At 50.9% G+C, this 23,901-nt stretch overlaps 1 protein-coding gene across 4 annotated transcripts in view; it reads right to left on the bottom strand.

The window, feature by feature from the left end:
* Positions 1-5,276: 5,276 nt before the first annotated feature.
* ADCYAP1R1 (ADCYAP receptor type I) overlaps positions 5,277-23,901 on the bottom strand; it is a 42,339-nt gene continuing 23,714 nt past the window's right edge. For 2 of the 4 annotated variants that reach the window (XM_039229841.1, XM_039229839.1), the window contains 7 exons: positions 23,473-23,626; positions 22,978-23,038; positions 22,350-22,419; positions 18,181-18,272; positions 8,479-8,608; positions 7,104-7,145; positions 5,277-5,598 (listed from right to left, as the gene is read on the bottom strand). In XM_039229841.1, the coding sequence (XP_039085772.1) occupies positions 5,410-5,598; positions 7,104-7,145; positions 8,479-8,608; positions 18,181-18,272; positions 22,350-22,419; positions 22,978-23,038; positions 23,473-23,626 (738 nt within the window). In that variant the 3' untranslated portion in view covers positions 5,277-5,409. Of the gene's footprint in view, positions 5,599-7,103; positions 7,146-8,478; positions 8,609-11,706; positions 11,791-18,180; positions 18,273-22,349; positions 22,420-22,977; positions 23,039-23,472; positions 23,627-23,901 lie in introns of all 4 variants that reach the window. The other 2 variants (XM_039229840.1, XM_039229838.1) reach the window with 2 other exon arrangements.

Here is a 23,901-nt window from a genome sequence, read left to right as displayed (position 1 = left end):
TTAATTCAGAAGTGAGCAACTAAAGAGGCTTCATGTGGAATCTGATTTGCTGGTGAGGATGGCAGCAATGCTCCCTGCTCTCAGAGCTGGTAACTATGATGAGGGTGTGCCTGGCACAGAAGAGAGCTCTGGGCTGACAGCAGCAGCAGTAGCAGTCACCAGCTTTATCACCAGTTCCATGGCGTGCTCCAGCTTGAAACACCTTTGCTGTTTCCCTCCAGCCTCAAGAGAGTTCTAGAAGATGCCAACATCTTTCACCTGAACCCCTTTTCTGACTTATCAGTCAAAATTATCTTCTGTCGCTGGCAACTGTAAATTCTGACTCATATAAAAATGGTCACTGGAGGTTGTGACAATCAGTAGAAACTCAAGGAAATGGAGGTTATCTGAAATTCATTAACTGGTCTGGCCTGGGATGATGGCTCTGAACATCCAGATTAGGGGGAGGGACTCTGGCAGCCAATGATGCACCTGTGCTTACCTGGAATGAAATGCTCACTGTGGGCAAGCTTTGAGGTGTCTGGTAGCCATGCTGATAAAATAATATGAAGGCCATGAGGCATCAGAAACCGTGGGGTGAGGTACTTCCATTTCTAGGAACCCACAACACCCAAGAGACCTTCATTCCATTCAGTTTGTATGATCCTAGGACCTGACTCTTCCAAGTCCATTCTAAGCTCATTTATGCTTGCTCTCACACCTCTCTCTTGGAATCCAGAAGGCCACAGGACTGTGTAAACTGGATTACTCTGGGTGATCAGATTTCCTCCCCTTCTCACCTCCTCTCCTCCATGCCCTCTGCTTCTGCCAAGATACAGCCACCAGGAAAAATGATAAGACATTTATTGAGTTATCTACAGCAGGTTGACATCCTTAAAATCCCGGACAAGGTTGTGAGCACAGCATTAATGGCGACAGCGGTAGCAGTGAGGGCTGCGGGGCTTATCTTTATTGTGGGAGATAAAACACAGGTGAGCCTAGTTGCACAAACAAGCCTGGGGCCACGTCTGGGATGCTGGGGACTGCCCCACTTCAGCCCTCACAGGGGCAAACTACAGAACACGGACATAAGACAAGACACAAGTGGCCAAGCACAGATGCATCCCAGGACCTCACATTTAGGGAAAGAAGAAAGGGGCACAAGGCCCACTTGATGGATATCCCAGATCCTTGAAGGATTCCCATGGAAGTGACATGGAAATCACCACCCACATGAAATTCTCCCATCCTAACCCCAAGAACAAACTGAATCCGTTGGCAGAGATAAACCTGGCATTCTGTGTCCATCAGAGCCCACTGGCCTCCCCCTTACCCCCAGTGCTGGTGGTTTTACAAATGGGGCAAAGGTTAACCCAGGAGGGCTCAAAGCAGTTGGCAAACAGCATGGGGTCCCTTTCAGGGATCTTTGCCCCAGAAGCCAGCCCATACCTGCGTAGTTTCCAAAGTCCTTTTACACACGAGAATGTCTCACTTCAACCTTATCCCTGGCCTGAAGAGCAGATTGCAAGTCATGTCCTCCTATTTCTACTATTAGGAAGCAGAGGCTTAGAGAAGCTAAGCCTTAGAGCACAGAGCAGGTGGTAAGGCCCGAGCTAGAACACAGGTCTCCCCCATGCCATTGTTCTTCCTGCAATATGGAGTCCTAACAACTTCTGCAGCCAGAGCCCCTCTCCTGCGCAAGGCTGAACGTTTTTTGTATGGAGACTTTATTCTGGCTCACATGCAGGGCTGGGCACATGCTAGTGGGCCCATTCCCTCATTCAGGTTTATAAAGCATACTGGATCCCAACACAACGCAGGCACTGTGCTAGGCCTGCCGTAAGTGATTTCTCATCAGCCCAGTGGGGAGGTTTGACCTGCAGATCTCCATTTTTCTTCCCAGCGCTAGTGCTCTGTGAGTCTCCTTATAGATATATGGGGACGAAGTCAAGGCCAGGTCAGTGGCAAAGCTGGGAAGCCTGGGTTCCCTGCTCCCTGCTCAGAGCTCTTCTGGCAGGTTTCCATGGTCACTGGGCTCAAACAGGGATTTATGACAACAAAGCACTCACTGCTCTCACTTTGGAGTGGCCTTGAGGGGGTCAAGGGTACTCACAGAATCACAAAGAAAGCCTCTTCTAGCTTTCCTTCCAGGAAGGGAAAGGGTCAGATGAAGGAGGTGAGTGAGCACACTTGGTAAGTGATGATGTTGCACTTCAAGCCTTGGGCCCAGTTCCCGCTGACTGGCCCTGTTCCCTGGAGAAGCTGGTTTGGGGAGGGGTAAGGGTCAGAGAAGGAATCACTGTAGGCCACTGGGTATATTGAGGAGGATCACAAAGCTACCCATTGAGACAGAAAAAGTAGCCCGGCCTCAGGTACAGTAGGGAGTTAAGAAGCCCACAGGGCTGGGTACAACCAAAAATCCACTGAACCCCTCCCCCCTCCCAAATCACACACTCTCCCCTCTCTCAGATTCCTTGAAAGCCTCAGCATCCCTGACTTGAAGTCGCATTCCCCCCAGGGCTGGAGACTCTCTCCTAACCCAGCCTTTCCCATGGCAGGACATTCATGAAAGAGGTTGAAAAATCGCTTCATTCCAAGGAGGATTCAGACTCCCCTGGGTGACGGTTGTCCTTCAGGTTTGCATAAAACAAACAAAAACACTTCCTGGGAATGATCTAGAGTCAAGGAGTTGGATACCTCTCTTCACTCCAGTCCAACCATTTCCAAGGCCCTCAAACCCCTCCTGGCTCCACACCATTTCTTATCCCTTCCAGTCAGGCAAATACCACAACCCTTACCTGAGGCCTATTCCTGGTAATGAGACGGCTCGTGTTTAGAGAATTCCAGAGATGGAACGGACTCTACAAATCACCTAGTCTTACTGCCCGTTTTACAGATTTAAAAACAAAGACTCAGAGAGGGAAGGGTTTTACCCAGACCTTATGCTTCTCCCCCACTGCCTGTGGCCCTAAAGGCCAGGTGCCTAACTTCCTGGAACATTCCAAATACATCTTGGGTACATCTATTCACAAGACTAGCAATAACTCGTTCAGACAGAAAAACAAACCAACAGACCAACGGGGAAGCTGGAACCTCTACAAGGATGCAACCGAGGGCTCAGGTGGCAACACAGCACATGGAATTCACGGCTGATGACGTTTTTGCTGTTTTGTGATGATATATATATATATATATATATATATATATATATATATATAATCAAAGTCTCTTCTTCCACAGTGAAGCAGATCTGCTGGTGGGGACAGGGATGAAGAAATGGGGTCCAGTCAAGGGACTTCTCCTAGGATCTGGGAGTCGCTACTGTTCAAGCAGTTGTGGCACCCCGCCCTGGCTAGGCACGTGGCTGGGTCTGCACATCAGGCCCAAGGCACCTGTCCAATTGTCCCTGGCATGATCTTCCCTCCGGTCCATCAGCTTCCACTGTGGTGTACCAGTGGACGACACAGACGTTCCTTTCTAAGAAAAAGAAAACAAACAGCATCCTCCTCTCCCTCTACATATACACAAACACGTATACTTCAAAACCTTAGATGATACAGAACACAATGATGCATGCCCTTTTATCTGCTTGGTTTTGAACTGGAGAATTACTGAAGCACAGAGCCTAGAGAAGCTTTAGAAGTCCCTGCATCTCACAAGTGGAGAAACTGAGGCCCAGAACAGGGAGCTGTCCACAGTCTTAGTAGTCCGAGCCCAACCAGGGCAGATTCTAGGTTTGCCAAAGACCCAGGGGCCCACAGTGCTTCACTGGCCAGACACAGGGCTTGTCTCTACACAAATCAACTAAGTCCTTCTCCAATCACCTTGAAGATCTCTCCAAAAACAGACCCTCAAGTCCCCCAGGCCCCTTCCTCTTTATAAAACCAAGCAAAGCAGTATTCCCTCTCCACCCAAATTTCCCAAGCATTCCAGAACATAATCATGAAACAAGTCCACAAACACGCTTGGACAGGAACACCACCAAAAGTTGACATGGGATGAAATGGGCCCCCCACATGGGCCATGGCACTCCAGCACTTCTGTCCATCTTCCCTCAACCTGGTTCTGCCCCATCTTGAATTCCTAGACAGTGGCCAAGGAACTTGCGTCTGGAGAACCACGATAGGCACTGGGGAGCTGCCATCACTCCCGTTTGCTGCTCCTGCTAACAGGCGAGTGTGGCTTCCCCTCCCAACAATCTAGGACCCTCTAGCGTCTGTGGTGATTCAATGTCAAGAATACAGAGGGAAGTCTTTGCGAAGGTCTCAGAGATATTTCAGTAGCTGAGGCCAGGCCCAAGGAGCTGGTGGCTGGGGCTCCTCATCGTCCATGGGGGTGGGGTGAGGGGGAAACCTCGGCCCTGTCTCGGGCACATGGAGGTGTAAGGTGCTTCAGGATTCACTGACATCACAGGAAGGCGGCTGGTTCATCCTAATCATGGCTTTGACTTCAGGAGCAAGAAGGAGGGGGAAGGCTTAGGCATGGGTGGGGAGTAGTCTCTCTCAGGCATCCATCTCTCACCATCCACAGCTGATGCCTGGGGATGGCACGGGCAGAAGGGAGGCCACCAGACGAACCCCCTCTCACCTTGAGTTGGGGGTAAAATAACGGAACCAGTGAAGGTCTTCTTCCGGGGAACCCCAAACTCTTTCCATCTCCTTTCCAATCACATCCACATTTCTGGCTCTTGGCAATTTTTCTTCTACCAAATGAAGAGCACCAGAACATTCCGGGACCCTTAGCCCCACAGCCAAAATGAAGCCTCTGAATGGAAGAACCCTGGAACTATCCCATTGCCCTTATGCCCGGGAGCTGGGCACCTGGACACCGAGATGCTGGGTGAGGAGTATCAGGGAGCCTTGGCTCAGGTCTTGCCTACACTAAAGGATGCTCTGGGAGCCCAAGCTGGACCTCTGGCAGGCCTCAGACACTGGGCCAGGCCTGAGAAGGGCCTCAGGTGGCAAGAAGACTCAAGGAGTCCACACTGAAAGTCGGACACTGGGTGGGGGGAGGCTGTTGGATAGGCACACCCCAACCCCCCAAAGCAAGGTCATCAGCCTCAGTTCACAAGGCCTCACTGAGAGGGTCAAGATCACTGAGACTGGTGGAAACAGGGCAGGGTAAAGCCGGGGACTTGCTTGAGGTGAGCAGGGACAGTGGGCAGAGGGGTAGGGAATGAGGCAACTTTTCAAAATTTGTGGAGTATTTACATATCTGGATCGAGACCCAGGGGCCCATGGTGGGTGGGGCCAGCGCCAAACGGGGAGAGAAAATAACGCATCTGCGCCCTGCATCCTTCTCCCACCTCAGGGAGCCCAGCCTCCGGCCTCAGGCCTGCCCGAAGTGAGAGAAGAAGCACAACACGCGTGGGCCGGCACCTGCCCACAGCCCCAGCCTGCGTGTGGAGGAGAGGTGGAGGGGAGCGCGGGCTCAGGTGGCCAGGTTGTCAGCTGGGAGGCCGGACATGCGGATCTGGGAGCTGCTCTTGCTCAGGATGGAGAGCTGGGTGCCCCCATTCACCCCGCTGCTGGCCAGGGACGGGTGCCGGTGTTTGAAGTCCACGGCGAAGTAGCGGTTCACCTTCCAGCTCCGCCACTTGCGCTTGATCTCTGCCTGCACCTGCAGGGAGCAACTTGGGCTGTCACTTACAGACAGACAACTTCTCCAGCCTCATCCACCCAACTGCTCTGCCCAGGATCCCCCCTCCCTGCCCCATCCCCGGGCTAGCCCTGCCACTGCTGCCTCCTGCTTGTAGCCGTCAAGGCCACCAATGGGAAGGAATGCCTCTGAGGCGCTGACCTCAGGCCCTTTCCCAAGTCACTGCCTGAGCAAGACCCTCTACTGGCTGCCTGTTCTCTGTGGGCCTCTGCTCCTGGGCCTTGGTGCTCCACAGTCAGAGACCAGCTCACAGGGCCTTTCAGGGAATCTTTAAAAAGCAGGCCCTTGGGTCAGACAGATCAGGGCAAGGAGCCCCACTCTCTCACACCTTTAATGGTGGGCCGCACATTAGAATTACCTGGAGAGCTTCAAAAGTCCCAGATCCCAGATGCCCAGATCCTATCCTGGAACAATTACATCAAAATCTCTGGAGTAAGGCATCCATAGGTTGCAGAGCTTCCCAGCAGATTCCAATATGCAGTCAGGGTTGAGGACCACTAAATAATGTGCTCTCTGGCTGAACACACCCCCCGTGTTGCTCTCAGCATGGTAAGGACAGGGTACGGCCAGTGTCAGCCTCCATATGCCTGTCAGTCCTGCGTGTTTGTTTCCTGCATGAACTGCATGACTGGGAGTGGTACCAGCTCCCAGCCCTCCGGTTCCAGCCCCCACCTCCCCCGCAGGCTCTTGGCAAGCTCCACACACCCCCATTCCTGTCTCCCCCAGCCACTCCCTGCAGGGCTCTGTCTCCTTATTTATCCTCATCTGACCTTCCCGTAGGTTTTCCTGGCAATCACTGAACCCTAACTTCCGGTTTCTCAGATGCAAAAAGGGGACGAGCCTGTTGAGGTCATGCAGCCAACACTCCAGCCCAGGTGCAATGACTCCTGCCCCCTCTCCAAACCCAGCCCCCACCCCTGTCCCAGCACCTCTGTTATGGGCTCTATTCAAAAGCATCACCCTAACAGACGAGAGCAGGAGGCTCTAAGACCGTAGCCTGGAAATGAAACACTACAAGAAGGTTCTAGGCCTCTCCTGGGGTCTCTCCCAAGTCCCCAGAGTCCCTTTTCAGCAACCCTGCTCATCAAAGCCTCATAAACTATAGGTCCCGTTGTCTGCACCTCATCCATTTGCTGTGCCTCACCCCTCTCGCTCTCCATTTTTCTCTACTAAGGTATGTCTGACCGTGCAAACCCTGCGGGGCAGGGCTGTGCTCAGCAAGCAATGCCTTTACAGGTACAGCTGATACCTTGCACAGCAGGCAAAGTGGGAGAGATTTAGGCACAGGGTGGAGGCTCTCGGGACACCCTAGCCTCACTGCCTTCCCCCTCCTCCAGGTTCTGGGAGCCTGGCACTGCCCTGGTCTAGGGAATCCGCTCTGGTAGATGGCAGGCTATGCCCCTACCTGTCTGCTCCCCAGCAATCCCTACTTCCATTGTCAAGATGCCAGAGGGCCAGAGTCTTACCTCCCCATTCAGAAAACAGTAGAGAACAGCCACCACAAAGCCCTAGGGAAAGAGAGCAAAAATAACCTGAGAATGCTAGCAGGAGACCTTGGGCACAGGGAGTGTAGGACGCCAAGGAGACGGGGAATGACACCAGGAGGCAAAAAGATACAATGACTTGGATGGGAGGCCACCTGCCCAGGAATCTGCAGTAAGATGGGCCGTCCCCATGAGGCCTAGTGGCTACACCCCGGTGTTGGATCTCACATTCCCTAGGTCAAATCTTTCCCATTCCCAAGGGTCAGCTCTGACCTTCTTTCTACAAGAAGCTTTTCCCGGACGTCCCCAGGATGTTCTCTGGGCTCCCTAACCAGTTTGCAGGACACTGAGGGCAGCACCCTTCCAGGATAGAACAGACCTGTGTCTTTATCCCCGCTGCCTTCTTATTCCACCTTTCCTTGGCCAGATCCTCTTGTAGACAGCACACACAAAACACACAAGTAAATGTCTGGCACAGAGCAGAAAGCTATATTCTTTGCATTTAGAATTTCCTGTGCCAAGACAGAAGCCCTGGGCTCTGACTCCCAGGCTGGGGCTGTGTCTGTACAATCCCCAGTCTCTCCAGGCTGAGAACTCTACTAGGTAAAATGGCCTTGAGTTAAAATGGGGGTGGGGTGAGGGACGAGGTTAAGTCAGATACACAGAGTAACCTTCTGACCATCAAGAAGCTGGGTTAAACAGCTGGATTAGGGAGAGATGCTCTATCTTGGGGACTCAAGGTTGCCACTGCTACTTTCACTGACCATCCGGGCTGCTATCTGTTAATGCAGTCACTGTGCATCCTCTCACCAACTCGCTCACTCCTTCACTCACATGTTGACAACCCCACCTACCTACGCCTTCATGCATAGATTCATGGTTCTCCACTCGCTACTCCCTGCATCATTTAGATATCTGTTTGGTCATCCACCTGTTCAGCTCATTCAGCTCTCTGTGGCCAGGTCTTGTGCTGGGGACCCCAACCTGGGTAAGACCGAGCTCTAGCGCTCAGAAGAGGCACGGTCTACAGAATGGAGTCAGGATGTGGACACAGAGGTCTCTGGAAAGCACCCTGCTCATGCCCCAGGCTGAAGGTGAGGGATGGAGAGCCCAACGGAGGCCTTGCCCATAACGCCCAGATGCAGCAACAGGAAGACAACAGTGTGTGTTCTCTCAGGAGCCCACAGGGTAGATAGCAGAAGGGGCTCCCCCAGCTTCCCTCCCTTCTAGGACTCATTTCAGAGACGGAAACACAAGGCTGAGTGAGTCTGGGCTAAAGAAGTCAGAACCGCTGGCAGGGCAGGGGCCAGGGCCCTGGCTCTCCATGAGTTCCACCTGCCATTCCCGCCACACCTACCTGGAAGGAGCCCAGCCCCAGCTCAAACACAAGCCTCTCCCTCTTGCTGACGTTCTCCGGGGAGAAGGCGAATACTGTGTAGTGGATTCCAAACAGCGGGATGAGCAGCAGGGTGGAGCGGGCTAGCCGTCTGTCAGAAGAGAGCAAGACATTGTTCTGGGGAACTGCCAGGTCTTGATGCTGGAACCAGGGAGGGCAGAGACGCTAGTCCCAGCTCCCTGTTGGCCCCCAGAGCTGGGGCTCCTGTCCACAGACCCTCTCAGGATTCTTTCCTAGAAAGAATGGGGCCTGAGAGACATGGTGGCCAACAGAGCAGGCCTTCCAGAACTCCCTGGGAGGTTCTCGGGGGACATCCCATCCCTCTAGGGCACGTCAGTACCCTGCAGAGCCACTAAACATGCACATGTGAGTGTGTGATTGACAGACACCCCTCGAGGGAGGTGCAAAACCCTTGGGAAAAGTGAAACCAGTGCAAACAGAGGGATGGGATTCAGAAGGCTTGAGTGACATGATGCATCCTCAAGCAAAGCAAACCCTCTCCTGCTCTGGAAGGAAGGTCCACGTGCCTAAAAAGACCACTTCCTAAGGGGCCACAGAGGCGGTGGGCTTTTCTGAGTCTGGGGTTGCCAGGACACGCATGGAGAGTGATGGGGAAGCACAGACCAGGGTTGCGGTGGTGGGGTGGGGGTGGGGCGCACAGTGGGGGACCACAGACGGAGAGACCTAGGAGGGATCCTAGGAAGGATTTACTGACACTGAAAATAAACAAGCACCAACTAAGCCAGAGGAATCTGCCCCCTGGGGAGGAGTCAAGGGAGAGGAGGCTGTCTGCTGGGAGCTTGGGGGTTAAAGAGAGACACAGCCAAAGGAACCCCTGTGTCTCCGGAGGCTGCTTGCCATTGGCTGCTGTGCCCAGTGGGTGGGGCTCTGCTCTGAGGGGCGGGGGCATAGAGCCCTGGTATGACATCTGGAGGGGAGACATTGCATATACTTGTGGGTCCTCTTCTATCGGAAGGGTTGCTCCCAGAGGGTCTCCAAGAGTAGCACCCGATCTTTGCCCACCCCAGTGTACTGGATCTGCTGTTCTGGATCTCCTGTAAGAGCCAGCCCTGCCCTGCAGGTGCAATCTTCCCCCAGGGCCATCGGAGGTGGGGAGCAAGTGGCTTGGCTCCCCTCCCGCTCAGTTCCTGTCCACGGGGGTGGACAGCCGAGTGTGGGATGGCCCTTTGAGTTGGGGCAGTTACACATGCACCCTGCCCTCTTCTCCATCCCTGCCTTTCTGAGAGAGAATGTTCTGTTGCCTGCGGGAGCTCCAGATTTCAGGAGAAGGTGAATCCACAGAGTCTGAGTGAGGCCCTTGGCTTCCCAGTTTCAACTGAGAGAGAAGGAAGGAGGGAGGGGGAAGGGAAAAAAGAAAAGCAGAGGAGAGATAAAGGAAAGGGGAGGAGTAGCCTGAGAAGACCTTCAGGTGGACCACTGGTCAGCCCTAGAAGGAAGAAGCCCCCCTCCCCCGCCCCCCCGCCCCGAGCCAGCACCTTCCAGTCCCTGCTCACAGGCAGCCGTTCCACAGGACCCGGCGGGGGCCCCGGACCAGAGCTGGCGCCAACTGGATGTGAGTAGGTCCCACTCTGAGCCCAGGTGTGGTTCTTGAGTGATCTGTCCTCTCTCAGACCGTGGCTCCTTGGAGGTGTACATGGTGCCTATCAGTTACCTTCCCTGGCCATCACATGCCAGTCTGGGGGCTCACACTCAGAAGGCGCCTGCTGCCCACAAAGGGGTGAACGAACATCCAGGCCATACGAAAGCCTCAGCACTCTGAAACCTGAACACGACCCGGGGCTAGCGTCCTGCTCCCCTCTGTGGACCCAGAGGCCAGCATCAGAGGCTACAGGAAGTGATGGCTGAAGAATGAAGGTCCAAAAAAGGAGAGGCAAGTGCCCTGGAAATGCAGGCATGTGAGCACCCGGGGACCACTCTGTGACCCTGCCTAAAGGGGTTACTTTACAAGCGAAGCTTAATTGAAGGGGCTCAGGAGGGAAGGCGGCCCTGGGACACGCCTGCGGTCCCTGCCCTCCTCCCTCCCTGCCTCCTCTCCACACGTGGGCCTGTTTGCAGAGACTTGACCCTGCAGTTCCAAAGTGTCTTAGAAACCAAAAGGCCAAGGTTGCCCAGCTTTCCTGGTGGCAGTGGACAGACAGGACCACTGTGTGAGAAGCAGGGAACTTTCAGACATGAGCTCAGACCCTTCCCACTCCCTGGCCATGTGGCAAATGGTGGCAAGGACAACACCTTCCCTCCCTGGTGGCCTTGCAGCCATGCCCTGGAACGGACAGGGACTTCTGCCAGGGACCCAGGGCATCCTGGTGACCCTTTTGGTAGACAGGGCAGAGGAGGCATATGAGGAGGCCAGTAGGGCCCAAATTTCTGAGACTTCTATACTTCAGAGCTGACCAGAGGCCTTGGAATGGGGCATATGGTGTGAGCCTTGGGACCCCTTTGAGGACAGTCACAGAATCACCCTATGATCTGGCTATGCCACAGAGACAGTGACACAGGCCTCAGCCTCTGTCCTCCTGCCCTGAAGAGTCACGAATGAGCAGAGGGGCCTAAAAAATACCAAGAAGACCTTTCGGTTTGGTCAGAACTGTGCAAATTACAGTGGGCTCCTCCACGTCAAGCTGTTTCCACGTTAAGACTGATCTTCACTTCGAGATGCCAATTACGTGACCTCAAGTGAGTACTTCACCTCTCTGTGTTCAGTTTTCTTTTCTGTGAAATGACGTTCCTACAAGAACCCATCTCACAGGGTCAGCATGGGGACTGAGCCACTTGGCACATGAAGTGTGAGTGAGGTTCCTCAGGGTGAGGGTTCTGTCCCGTGCAGAGAGTCAGTCTCTGAGAACGCAAGCTCTAAGGGTCTTAGAAATAATTTGGTGGCTGCAAAGATGAGCCCAGGGAAGGGGGGGATTCCGGGAAGACCACACATCTGGACCTCAGCCGTGCCGCTCCATCCCTGTGACCTCCCCTCCCCAAGGGCCTGGAGGCTGCAGAGAACTCACGAGACACACAGACAACAACATGCAACAGTGCAGAAAGGGCCGGGCTGGAGGCACAGGCTCGCTCTCTGCTCCCGTCCAGCCGGCGGGATGCAAGTTCTGGGCAGCGGCAGCAGCATGCGGCCCCCTCCCCTCCGGGACTCCCGGCCACAGCCACGCCACGCACACTTACAGAGTTATGGTGGACAGTTCTGACATCTTGCAAGGGTGCTGCTGAGCCCGCTGTGGCTTGCAGTAGCATTTCTGCACGCAGCTGCTGGGTGTGACAAGATCAGCACTTCTGTCAGCTGGGGGCATTGGGCAATGGAGAAACTGAGGTGGACCTAGAGCGACAAGGCTCAGGGGAGGGCAGAGGAGCCCAGGTATAGAGACAAAACTGGGGCAGTGAAGTGGAAGAGAATGAGGAAGCCAGGGGCCAAGACAGGGCCAGCTCTGGACATAGAAATGCATGCCCATACGTGTACAGGTGTGTGCACAGACACACATGCACACAATGAGCACTCACACTGGGTCCACAGACAGGGAAGGGGCGCTGGAGGGAACGTGCGTTCTGAAGGTGTGGGCTGGGTCTCAAGCCAGGGCCCCAGAAGTTGGCTGAGTCAGGTCCAGGCTGAGAGCATGGCCTTGCCGGGGGTCACTCAGCAAGGCAGGCAGCCAGAAACACACACCATGGACCTGGTGCGGCCTAGCCTGGGCCAACCCGGCCCGAATCAGGCCAGTTCTGGGCCTGGGTGTCCACTGGTCTTTCTCCTCTCCACCTCTCACTCTTCTGCCTGCGTCTCCTCCTCTTTGAGCCCCCAGGCAGTTCAGTGTGGGCATACAGGGGGAAAAGAGGAGATGGATGGAAGAGATTTTTAACTGGTCTAAATAATCTGCACTATCCCATATGACAGCCACTACCCATCGGCTGCTACTGAAATTAAAATTCAATCAAATTAGAAATCCATGTTCCTCAGTTCCTCTAGCCACACTGCAAGAACTCAACAGCCACATGCAGCTAGTGGCTCCCATATTGGAGAGCACAGGCTAGGGCATTCCTGTCCCTGCTGAGAGTTCTACAGCACAGCACTGGGCTAGACTTTCTGATAAAAGTTCAACGGGCAAGGGTGGAAAGCCAAGAGGGGCACCTTTTGGGCACCATCCCACAGCCTGCAGAAACACTGAGGCACCTGTAGGTGAGCCCCGGGTTAGCTCTGCTAGCCTGAGTGAGGCACAGAGAGCTTTCACCACCTCAGAGAGGTCAGGTGGAACTTCCATCTGTTCTAGGTCATCACGGTCCTGCTTATGCGTGGGCTGGGACAAACCACAGACACTTCTTTTCCTTCTTTGATAAACATGTAAGACATGGATTTGAGGTCTGTGTTATCTCGTCAGACCTCAAAAGAGCGGCCTCCTTCTCGAACCCTCCTCAGGCACCATGCGGCACCAAACTCCTGGCACCTGCTGGGGAACTGATCTCTCTGAGGGGATCTGATGCACATGAGAACAGATACACATGAAGAGACCAGGCCTTGGGCATTCACCGATTTGTAAGCTGTGATTCCAGATCTTTGAGAGGAAGTCTGAAGGTCTTTGACATGTGGAGACCCATCATTTTGCTGAGGCAAGAATGTGAATCACACACTTCAAAGAGGAGGCAAGCCCAGGTCTGTCCAGGACCCTTGCCGCAGTCAGGTGTGTGGTCCCCATTTAACAAATGGCACCCTTCCACTCACACCCCTCTGTGAGGTGGGCACTACTGGCCCACTTTACAGATGTGGGATGTGAGGTACTGCGTGAGGCTCTGCTGGCCAGAGCAGCGGCATCAGCACCACCTGAGAGCTTCTTAGAGATGCAGAATCTCAGGTGCCGCACCAGCCCTGCTGGCTCCGAATCTGCGTTCTCACAAGATCCTTAGGTGATCCACATGCAACGCGAAGCTCGAGACGCACGTGAGGAAGTCATGTATTTGAGAAGTTTCTTCATGTGTCTTCAGTGAATGCCAAAGGTCTGTTTCATACACATATGAAGAGACAGATGGACACATACGAAGATAAGTATGCTTTTCTCACAAATTAAAAGAACTTAACTGGATATTCAGGAATGAGGACCATTCTAGTCTCCAAATTTATTCTCTATCTGGTACAGATTGAATGGCTGGCTACTTTCCCCTACATCCAGTGGCCTGATCCTTTAATTGTGGCCTAGCTGGGGGTCTGGGAACCCAAACCTCAGATGCCATCCCGTGCCCACTAGGCTTAAGTCCTCACCCTGAATTCTAAACCTTAAGCTGCTCTCTTCTGAGACTGTTCCCTCCTTGAGCTCCCAAATTGTTGTCCCTGCCCTTCCTGGGCCCTGGACGTAGTAAATAGAGACTCTTCTGATTTCTTCAGAGTATGCTAAAGGCCACTTAGTGGCAAGTTAGTTGGGAGATCAGGCCCCTGGGAAAGATGTGGGTCTCTGATGGGAGGGACAGAGTTGGGGACCTGATGCCTGGGAGGCCTCTCAGGAGAAAGATCTGGGGACAGAGGTAAGTGGCCTTCCCAAATCCTCTGCTTCTCCCAAACTTTCAATGGCTCCGTGCAAAGGCACCCACTGAAAAGAATACAAGAGTGGCAAGAAAGCCAGAGGCAGGTGTGAGAAAGGAAGAGATGCCGTGACCTCTAAAAAGCCACTACAATTAGTGAAAAGGGGGGAAGGAATTTAATTGAAAGGAAGGCATAAACCCAGACTGGCTGGTGAACTCAGTTCTGATTTGGACCCAAGGGAGGATAAGACATCCCGACAAAGGTGCTGGGGGGAAGCGAATCAGAAGGCAGGAGATTCCCACGACAGGTGCAGGGCCCACGCCGGCATCTGGAAACCAGGGAACCCTGGCTCCCAGGCCTGGTTCTGCCAACGCTTTGCTGTCTATCTGCAGGAAGTTCAAAGCCACTTCCGGGTCTCAGCAACTCCGTCTGTGACCCAGGGAGGCAGCACATGGTTTCTTTGACCCCTGTTTTGGTCACAGGCTAAACTCTATGGAAGCTATGATGCCTTTTGTGTGCAGAGCTGCCGTAGCCCCAGGAAATGCCAGACAGATTGTTAGATCCCCCTTCCCCCTGCCCTGTGGTGGGGGGAGGGGCACTTTGAGGTGGCACCCCTGTCTATTTCACCCTGTTCCTAGTGATCACTGAAGCACTGGGGCACTCGACAGGCCCATAGAAGGTCTCAGTCTGAACTGTACATTCGCCATAGGGTCCCTCATGATGCCGAGATGCTGTAAACCCCCAGAACCCTGGCCCAGCCCCCAGGCAAGCGCTTCACACCATGCTGGTACTCCGGCCCAAAGCTCAGCTCAGCGGGTCTTGGAGCTTCCCTGCCCACTCCTACCTCCTTCCCCGCCACTGAGGACAAGCTCACCCTGTGTGCCCCCTCCTCAGCCTTGGGGGGCCAGGGCACCTGAGCTTAAGGCTTTGTCTAGACACTGACTTGCTGGGTGGTCTCAGGTGGTGCCACTTTCCTTCTCTGGGCCTCGGTTTCTTCATCTGCAAAATAGATGTAACCATTCCCCCGCTGCTGATCCCAAACAGGAGTTGTGAGGACAGGGCACTCCTAGACAGAGGAGAGGTGCTTTGGAAGTGGAAAATGGAGCCCCATGTGAACTGTGGGCTCAGTTCTGTGGGCTGACGGCTTCCTGGCTGCATTTCTGCCACAAGGGAGTTGGCATCAAAGTCATCCTTCAGACACTGGGTATGTCACAGCCCTGCGGACTATCTACATCATGGTATCTGTGCTCTTCTTCCTTCACCCAAGGAGCTGTGCAGACTTTCTCTGTGAGGTCCCTGAGGGAAATACAGATGGGGTTTCTCCCCCTGCCCCCAGACCCAAGAGGCAGTTCCTAATGCCCATCCTGTGATGGGGAGACAGCCGGGAGTAAAGCCAGCTCCTGGAGACGATCACAGTACAGTCCGTGTTCGTACGGGAACCTCACCCTCCCTTTACTGAGCCAGCTGGCTTCTCGCAAAGCCAAGGGCAGGAAAGGGCAGCCTAACCCTGACCCCAGCCTCAGGCTCAGGCCTAACCCCCACCCCAGACCACACCGAGCCAAAACACATGCCAAGCCCTGACCCAGGCCCACACTCTACGCCTGGCCACTGCCCAAGGCCTGGTGCCGGCCACTCATTCCATCGGGAGCACCAGGTGAGAGAGTGTGGGTGGCCCAGCGCTACCGCCCCCCGCAGGGGTCCGAGCCCCCAATGGGGAGCACCATCTCAAACCCTTATCATCTAAGCAGCTGGAACCAACCTACAGGAAAGGGAGTGAATGCTGGTCTGAGGGCACAGGCAGGGGGTCCTCTTGGGCTTTCTTGGGGACGCCCAGGCTTAAATTTGTTCTGGAAACAGAGGAAAAAACCGGAAAGCTGTTGTGGGCATATCTGAAGCGGCCTCTCAGTCCCACACATAACTCTGGTGGCCCAAGGGGACTCAGGCACAGCCCTGAAATCTCCTCTCCCACCATGTCCTGCCCCTTCCCATTCCCCCCATAGTCCTCCCTCCCCCACAGCAGACACCTCCCAGCCCAAAGCACTCCAGGTGGGGCAGTTCTCTATAAGGCTGAATCCTACTGGAGCCGCTTCTTCCAGGAAGCCTTGATTATACACTTATTTAACACCATCTCTTGCCTGTCATTTCCTCAAGGACAGGAAAGATGGTGCGGTCAAGCTTAGAGCCAAGGGCCAGCTGCACCGCAGCTATGCTTCACTCGTTCCTACTGGATTTATTTCACTTCACTGACAACCAGTTTCCTCAGCTGTAAAATGGGATGACAATGAGCAGTTGGTTTCTCAGCCCACCAGACTGGCTGGGTGTTCGTGAGCACTAAATGCGCCCGGACGGAGTTTCAAGTGTTGGTAAAAAGTCTTCAGTCCTCAGCAGCACTGTCTCTTTGATTATCCCTCACTTTCCACCAACAGGGTCTCTTTGACCCTGGAAACACTCAAATATGTTGCTAAATGTAATGGGATCAAGGTGGCCCCTCATGCCATGTTAGCCCTCCCAGTTGGCTTGCCGACCTCACCTGAGTTTTTTGTCTTTGGAGCCTGAGACTAAGCACCAAAGAGGATTCTCTGAGATTTTTTCCCCACAGCAGAAGCAAACCAACCAGATGGTTCCTTAAAATCTGTCCTTAAATGTATAAATCACTCTTACAAATGGCTGTCTATGCATTAGGAAGGCTGGACGGGATTCTACAGCCCCCAGTCTGGGAATGATTCGGATACCCTGACTCCTCACTTCCCGCCCACCAGACCAGGGGAGCTTCTGGATGCCTAGGACAAGGCGTCTAAGCTGGTGAAGGGTGTGTTGGGGTCAGTAGAGTGTCCTTATTTAGGCTGCAGCTGGGCCCCTGTGTATGTCCCTGCACAGGCAAGGGTCGAGGAGGAGGGGAGAGCCCCCCAGAGAAGAGATCCCAGGAACCTCAGAAGAAGAAACCCTTCCCAGCAGCAAGCAGAGAGTGGGGGACCAAGGCTGGAGCTCAAAGGAAAGAAGAGGCCGTCTTAGCTACCACTAGCTTCAGATGTCAGAAATAACTATGTGGGAGGCATCTGGCCCTAGTGCAGTCCACCCTGGGGCCAGACCCAAAGACATGTGCTGACGCCAGAAGGGGAGGTAAAGGCAGCAGCAGGGCCCTGTCTTGTGGGTCCTGGAGACTAAGGCAGGAATGATCCCTCTAGGGCAGTTAGTCACAGGGAGCCAGCCCCAATGGTCCCCCAGTGCAAGGCCTTAGAGACTTTATGACTTATATGCATGACAAATTTTCGACTACATAACACATACAGATAAGCAGGGGTTGGTTAAAAAAAAAACTGGCAAAAACATGAAGAAAAAAAAAAGACAGTAAATGAATAGCCAAAAAAAGGGGCGGGTAGGGGGTCTTATCCTGTGAGATATAAGCATCCTAAATACAAGGAAAATAAGACTGACCAAGCCCTATGCAGATCCCCCACCTGCATGGGAAGGACTTCTCCAAGGGCAGGCGCCCGAGCTGCACACGCAGGCCCAGGGTAAGCTCCGCATCCCTGGGGAAGCCCCAAAGATCTGGGACTGGACTCTGGGTAGTTCCTGCAACACCCTCTGGAGTTACAGGAGGAAGACCAGACCCAGAATAGAGCTTTCCTGAAAGAAGGTGGAGAAGAGAAAGAATTCTCCCGTCTTCCAATATCCAGACCAGCAAGAATGTCCACCTGGTTTGCTAGTCAGGTGAGCAACTTGCTCACCCCCACTGGGCTGGCATGGGAACATCAGGCAACAGCGCACCCTGTGGCATTCATGAACTTCCCACCGAACCAAGATCCCCAAAGGAAATCCAACTGCTAAATAACTAAGACCCTAACTACCCTAAGGAATCTGGTGTTTTCCATCTTGGTTTTCCTAGCATGACAAAGGATCTGACCATCTCTTCTTCTCTCTTCCCTTCCATGTAACCACCATGCAGATTAGTACCTAGGCTGGGCTGAGGGATAGGCAAGGCAACTACATTTTAAAGGCACTTAACTCAGAAAGAAGTCTTGCAAATGTCCCCGCTAGTTTATCCTGTCAACAAAAACCCTAGGCCTTCTCCTGTGACCTCAGCGCAGGGCCCACACAGCTACTGGAAGTGACTATGGCATTCACACAATGGTACTTACAAGTAGATGCTGGACTCATTGCCGCCCATGTCTGGAGACTGAAGTTTCTGCACGAGGATGACGATGATGCCAATGAAGAGCACAAAGTTAACCTGAAGAGCAAAGGAAAAACAGAAGTGATTCTGGGCAAAGACTTACCATAGCCCCACCTCTGCACGGACTGTTACTGCCCCAAGAGGACCCTCTCTCATCAGTCAAAACCCCATCTAGACTTGTAATCCAAGACGGTGGCATGCGAACACTTGTTTACCTCCCATTTACTATTGCTAAAATGCCAGAGGAGATAGAAGAAAACGAGTTTCATGAGAATACTGAGAAAAACTGAGTATTTCTGGCTCCCTGACGGAGCCAGAAAAGTAGGCAATTTCTAGAAGAGAAAGCAAATGGGATCAGGGTGATGGAAAACAATGCCAAACAGACAGAGAAGAGGCTCCTGCCGAGGTGAGAGCTGTCCTCTGGAGAGACTCCAAGCTCAGAGTACCTGAACATGGGGAACCAGAAAGGACAACCATAAGCAATATTAATTAAAAGACTGCCTGGAATGGCAAGGACAGCATTTATCTTCAGATAAAGATCAGGGACAAAATCTCTCTAAACAGAAAGGGGGAAGACAGGGAGCAAATAAATAGAAACAAGGTGCAATGAAAGGGCCATACAGTGACATCATCTGAATGAAGCCAAAGCAGTGCCTGGAGAAAAAAAAAATGTAGAACTTGACGCTAAGTTATTAAAAAATAGTAAATATTGACAATAATATAATGAAGCATTCAAATCAAAAGCTAGGGGGAAAGAGCCACAATTTTAACCCACACAAGAAGGAAATTAAAAAAGGTAAAAATTCATTATAAAGAAATAGGAAAAAGGTAAATTTGATCAATAAAAACTTTATTTGGGGGCTTTGTTTTGTGTGTTTGTTTCCACAGATCAATTATAATGATAAAGCATGCTCCATGAAGGCAGGGTTCTCTCAATGATCTCTGTCACAAGTCCAGTGTCTACATGGTACCTAGAATTCATCACAGTACACTGCTCACTGCAAATGTTAGTTGATCCAAAAGGAGAAAATAAGACTAATAAAAAATGACTATAAACAAATTTAGGGATCAGAAGGAGGACAAGACAACAGATGTATAGAATATTTTAAATCACAAGAGAAAAATTAAACAAAATGGGGAAAATAGAAATTACCAAAATCGAATCAAGAAAATGTAGAGGGTGCCTGAGTGGCTCAGCCAAATGGTGTCTGGCTCTTAAGTTTCTGCTCAGGTCATGATCTTCCAGTTCGTGAGTTTGAGCCTTGCGTGGGGCTCTGTACTGGTGGTGTGGAGCCTGCATGGGATTCTCTCTCTCCCTGTCTCTCTGCCCCTCTCCTGCTCGCTCGCTCTCTCTCTCTGTGTCTCTCGAAATAGATAAATAAACTTAAAAAAATTTTAAAGAAGATGTGGAAAATCTGAGTAGAACAATGTCCTTAGGAGAAATTTAAATAAACTAATGAAAGATGTATGCATTAAAAGTCTCCACGCCCAGATAACTTTACAGACCAGCTTCTTAATACTTTCAGGGAAGATGTAATTTACAAACTACCTCAGTGTTTAAAAGCAAATAAAAAGAAAACCTCACAAATTACTTATTAGGCTAACAAAACTCTACTACAAATCCCAGATAATGAAGAAAGCATACCAATAGACAACACACGCACACGCACACGCACGCACGCACACACACACACACACACACACACCCCTAATACCAGAGAATGTACAAAGAACAATGCAAAAACTACAAACAAAATATTAACAAATAGAATTTAGCAGTGTGTTAAAAGAACTAACATCATGTCCATAAAGGTTGTATATGAGAAATTCGGGGGGAAAGAATGGGAAAAAAACAAATCTACTAATATTTGTTACATCAACAGATTAAAACAATAAGCTGCCCTTATCCCCCATAAGATTGATGACTAGTTCAGTAATCAAAACATCAATAAAGACATGAGAAATGAGCATTCTTGTATTCTGTTCATTTGCTGTCTATGAAAATGTTAAATATACATACCCTTTGTCCCAGAAATTTCACTCCTAGAGATTTATTCTAAAAGATATATTCACACATATTCAAAGATACACACAAATATATCCATCGTAGCATTGTTCATGAGGAAGAAAAATGGAAATATTATAAATGTCCATCATGAAGGGAAGGGATAACTCCAGTAAACATTTCCAAAACATATTGTATTTCTGGGTTTTAAAAAAATACAGACTAAAACAAGCCAGGAATAGGAGCTTTCCTAATTCAATGAAGCATAACTGCCCAAAACTATATAGTAAGCACCATCCTCAACAAAACCAAGGAATAAATTATATATATATATGTATTTTTATATATGGAATAAATTATATATATATATATATACACACACATATATACTGGAAAGAGTAAAATTATTTTCATTTATGGATTATGTAATTTTCTACCTAGAAAACCCATGAAAACCAACTGAAAAGGGACAGGAACTAATAAGAGAGTTTGGAAAGGTAACCAAGAAAAGAAAAAATACACAAAAACTAACAGCTTCCCTATATACCAGCAATAACCCACTAGAACATACAATGACAGAGTAAGTTCCAGACACAATACAAGCACAGAATGGAAAATACCTAATACCTTGCAGGTAAATTAAACAAGATAACTAAAAAGCTATACAAAGCTTTCTCTATGACAAAGGCAGAATCAATGGAGAATCACGTCACAGTCTTGAAGGGGAAGATTCCATATTTTTAAGAAAATCACTTCTCCAAATTAATTTACAAAATTCAATGCAATTTCTCTAAAAATCTCAGCCAGACTCTTTTTTTTTTTTTTTTGCAATTTGACAAGGATATTGGAAAGTTCACCTGAACAAGTAAATGCACAAGAAAATTTTGAAGGAAAAAAGAATAAAGAAAGGGATATTAACATACAAGATCTCAAAACCTGCTACCAAGTTAATAATAACAAACACAAGGAAGCATTCATCACGGAAATAGCCAAATAGATTAGTAACATAGCATAAAAAATCTGGAACTGAATACAAGAAGGATGTATTGAATGTTCATGATAAAGTAACATTTCAACATAATGGAGAAATGATGGTCTATTTAATAAAAAGTATTAAGAGGGTGGAGTGTCTATCCAACTGGGGAAAAAAAGACTAAGGAAGACTAGGTATCATTTCAGATTAGACAAAGAAATAAATATTTAGCGTGATTGGGGTGCCTCGGTGGCTCGGTTGAGTGTCTGACTCCTGATCTCGGCTCAGATCATGACTTCACAGTTTCATGGGTTCAAGCCCCACATCAAGCTCTGTGCTGACAGTGTGAAGCCTGGCTGGATTCTCTCCCTGCCCCTCCCCCACTTGCACATGTGCTCTCTCTCTCAAAATAAATAAATAAACTTTAAAAAAAAATTAGCTAGATCAAGGACATATATAATAATCCAACCTATAAAATTATAATAAAACTATTAAGAATGTTTTTATATCCTAGAATGAGAAAGGGCTTCCACAAACAAGAAATAAGTTTCAGAATTCATGAAGGCAAAACCTGACAGTTTGACTATAAGAAAATAAAGCAATCTTGGAAACACACTTACAACATGTTTAACAGATAAAGTGTTACTGCCTTTCAAACAGAAAGACAAGTGAGCAAAGGCAAGCAAAAGAAAAATGAGCGAAAGAAATAAACAGGTAGTGACCAGAATAAAAACAAATTGTCAATAAGTGCTTGGAAAAAAAATACTTTGCTGCCCTGGCAATATGGAGAAATTCACATCAAAACGATGAGCTACCATTATCAGAAGACCGTGCAAAAATGTAAATGTTTGATATTTTAAGTGCAGACAATGATAAGATTTCTGGCCCGGAAATTCTATTTCTGGAGATTTATTCTAAAGAAATACTTATGCTCAAAATTATGCACACAACTGCTCCATGTAGCATGTTTTGTCATGAGGAAAAATGAGATAATATAAATGTCCAACACTAGTGGAATAGTATCCATGTTGCAGAATATAACGCAGCCATGAAAAGGAAAGAGGCTGATTTGTATAGCGACTTCTGTATTTCTCCTCTTCTCCTGTTTTCTGCTCAGGCCCCGTCTCTTGCCCCTCTGTGTCTCAAGGATACTCACCATTATGGAACCAACCACAGGGCCTTTGATCACCCACCACAGAGCTGTGTTGTCATTCATATCCCAGCAGCTGAAAGACAGAGAGAAAGAAGAGAGATTAAGCTCAGGGCTGGGATGCCCGCAGGACAATGCCCCTGGCCCCACTGTGGCACTTTTCCCCTACAGCTCTCTGAGGAGGGGCTGGCTGGAAAGAGGGTGCTCAGGCATGCTGCAGACCCTAGCCCATTTCTGGTTCTTCTGTTGCCTCGGTCCTTCCCTCTGCTCCCCATCAAGGCAGGAAGTGGAGCACAAGAGTTGGAGTCACCAAAGGGCTCCTGGGCAAGGGCCACGTTCCCCCTTCAGGCCCAAGGCTTGTGGAGGTGTGATCTCACCCCCAACACTCTTCCTCCTCTCCCTAAAAGGAAAACAGACACTCAGAGCTGGGCCCAGAAGTAGAGAGGGAATCCGAAACCCTACACATCCTTGCTAGGTTCTGGCTGAGATGTGGCCAGGATTCCACCTGTGGGAGGGTCAGGGTAGGGGAGGAGGGTACAGTTTGGGCAGTTAATGTGACATCAGGGCAGCCACTGAGACCTGTCGGTGAGAACCTAATCGGGGCTCTCGCCCTGGCCCCTGGGGATGTACTCACCCTGTGTTATCGAGGTGGAGCCTCAGCACAGCCCACACAGACACACACACAGTTGGGGTCCCTGGGAGAGCACGAAAAGAAGCTCGGTGATAACAGGAAAATCCATAGGCCCTGGGCTCCCCCTCAGATGTGGGGCTCCCAGAAGCCACTGGCCCCGCTCAGACAGGGAGTTCTGACCCATGGGGCAGGTCTGCCTTTTAGATCTGGAGTCTTCGGGACCCTAAGTGGCCCTTGTACCCGGGTCTCCTGGGGGTTCATGTATACCCAAGATGCTGGGCCATCTCACTTCTCAGGACTCCTGAGCATATCACCTCTTCCTGATGGTGGGCTTTCTATGGGCAGGATGAGCAAGGCAGGGCCCAAGAACCAGAAGCATACCATCAGCTGCGGGGACGGCCAGTGCCTCCCTCCTGACCTAACACACCCTGACAGTGGGACCAAGGACGTACCTGGCCATGAGGCCTGAGCCTGTCCAGGCCACAGCCAGTGACCTACCCCAGCCTATAATGGTGTACCAGTAGAAGTATCTCCTCTCAGGGAAGAAGGTTTCCACGAGCAGGGTGAAGAGGTATAGGCCCTCGATGAACAGCCAGAAGTAGTTGGACACGACACAGTAGTGGAAGAAAACCATTATGGCCTTGCATTCCACCTGCAGAGAGGGTGGGGAGGGTGAGGGAGGCATGGAGCCCCCACTACTGGCTCCTACTGAGCCCTGGAAGTCCAGCCCAACACACCAGGTAGAATCCTGAAGGCTCTTCCGCTCTGACATGCTTGGGCTCAAACATCCCACAGGTCGGAAAGACTCAACATTCCCCGATTCCAAGAGTTAAAAATGGCAGCATCCTGATTCTGAGTCAAAGCTGCCCCTGGAGGCCACTCTACACGTGCCAGAAAACGTTGGGCTGGGGAGAGCACAGGGCCCTC

The sequence above is a fragment of the Hyaena hyaena genome, unplaced genomic scaffold, assembly GCF_003009895.1.
Source record: "Hyaena hyaena isolate Hyena2069 unplaced genomic scaffold, ASM300989v1 scaffold_40, whole genome shotgun sequence".
In the NCBI taxonomy this organism is placed as follows: Eukaryota; Metazoa; Chordata; class Mammalia; order Carnivora; family Hyaenidae; genus Hyaena; species Hyaena hyaena.
The sequence above is the reverse complement of the archived record's forward strand: the minus strand, read 5'-3'. Positions and strand labels throughout refer to the sequence as shown.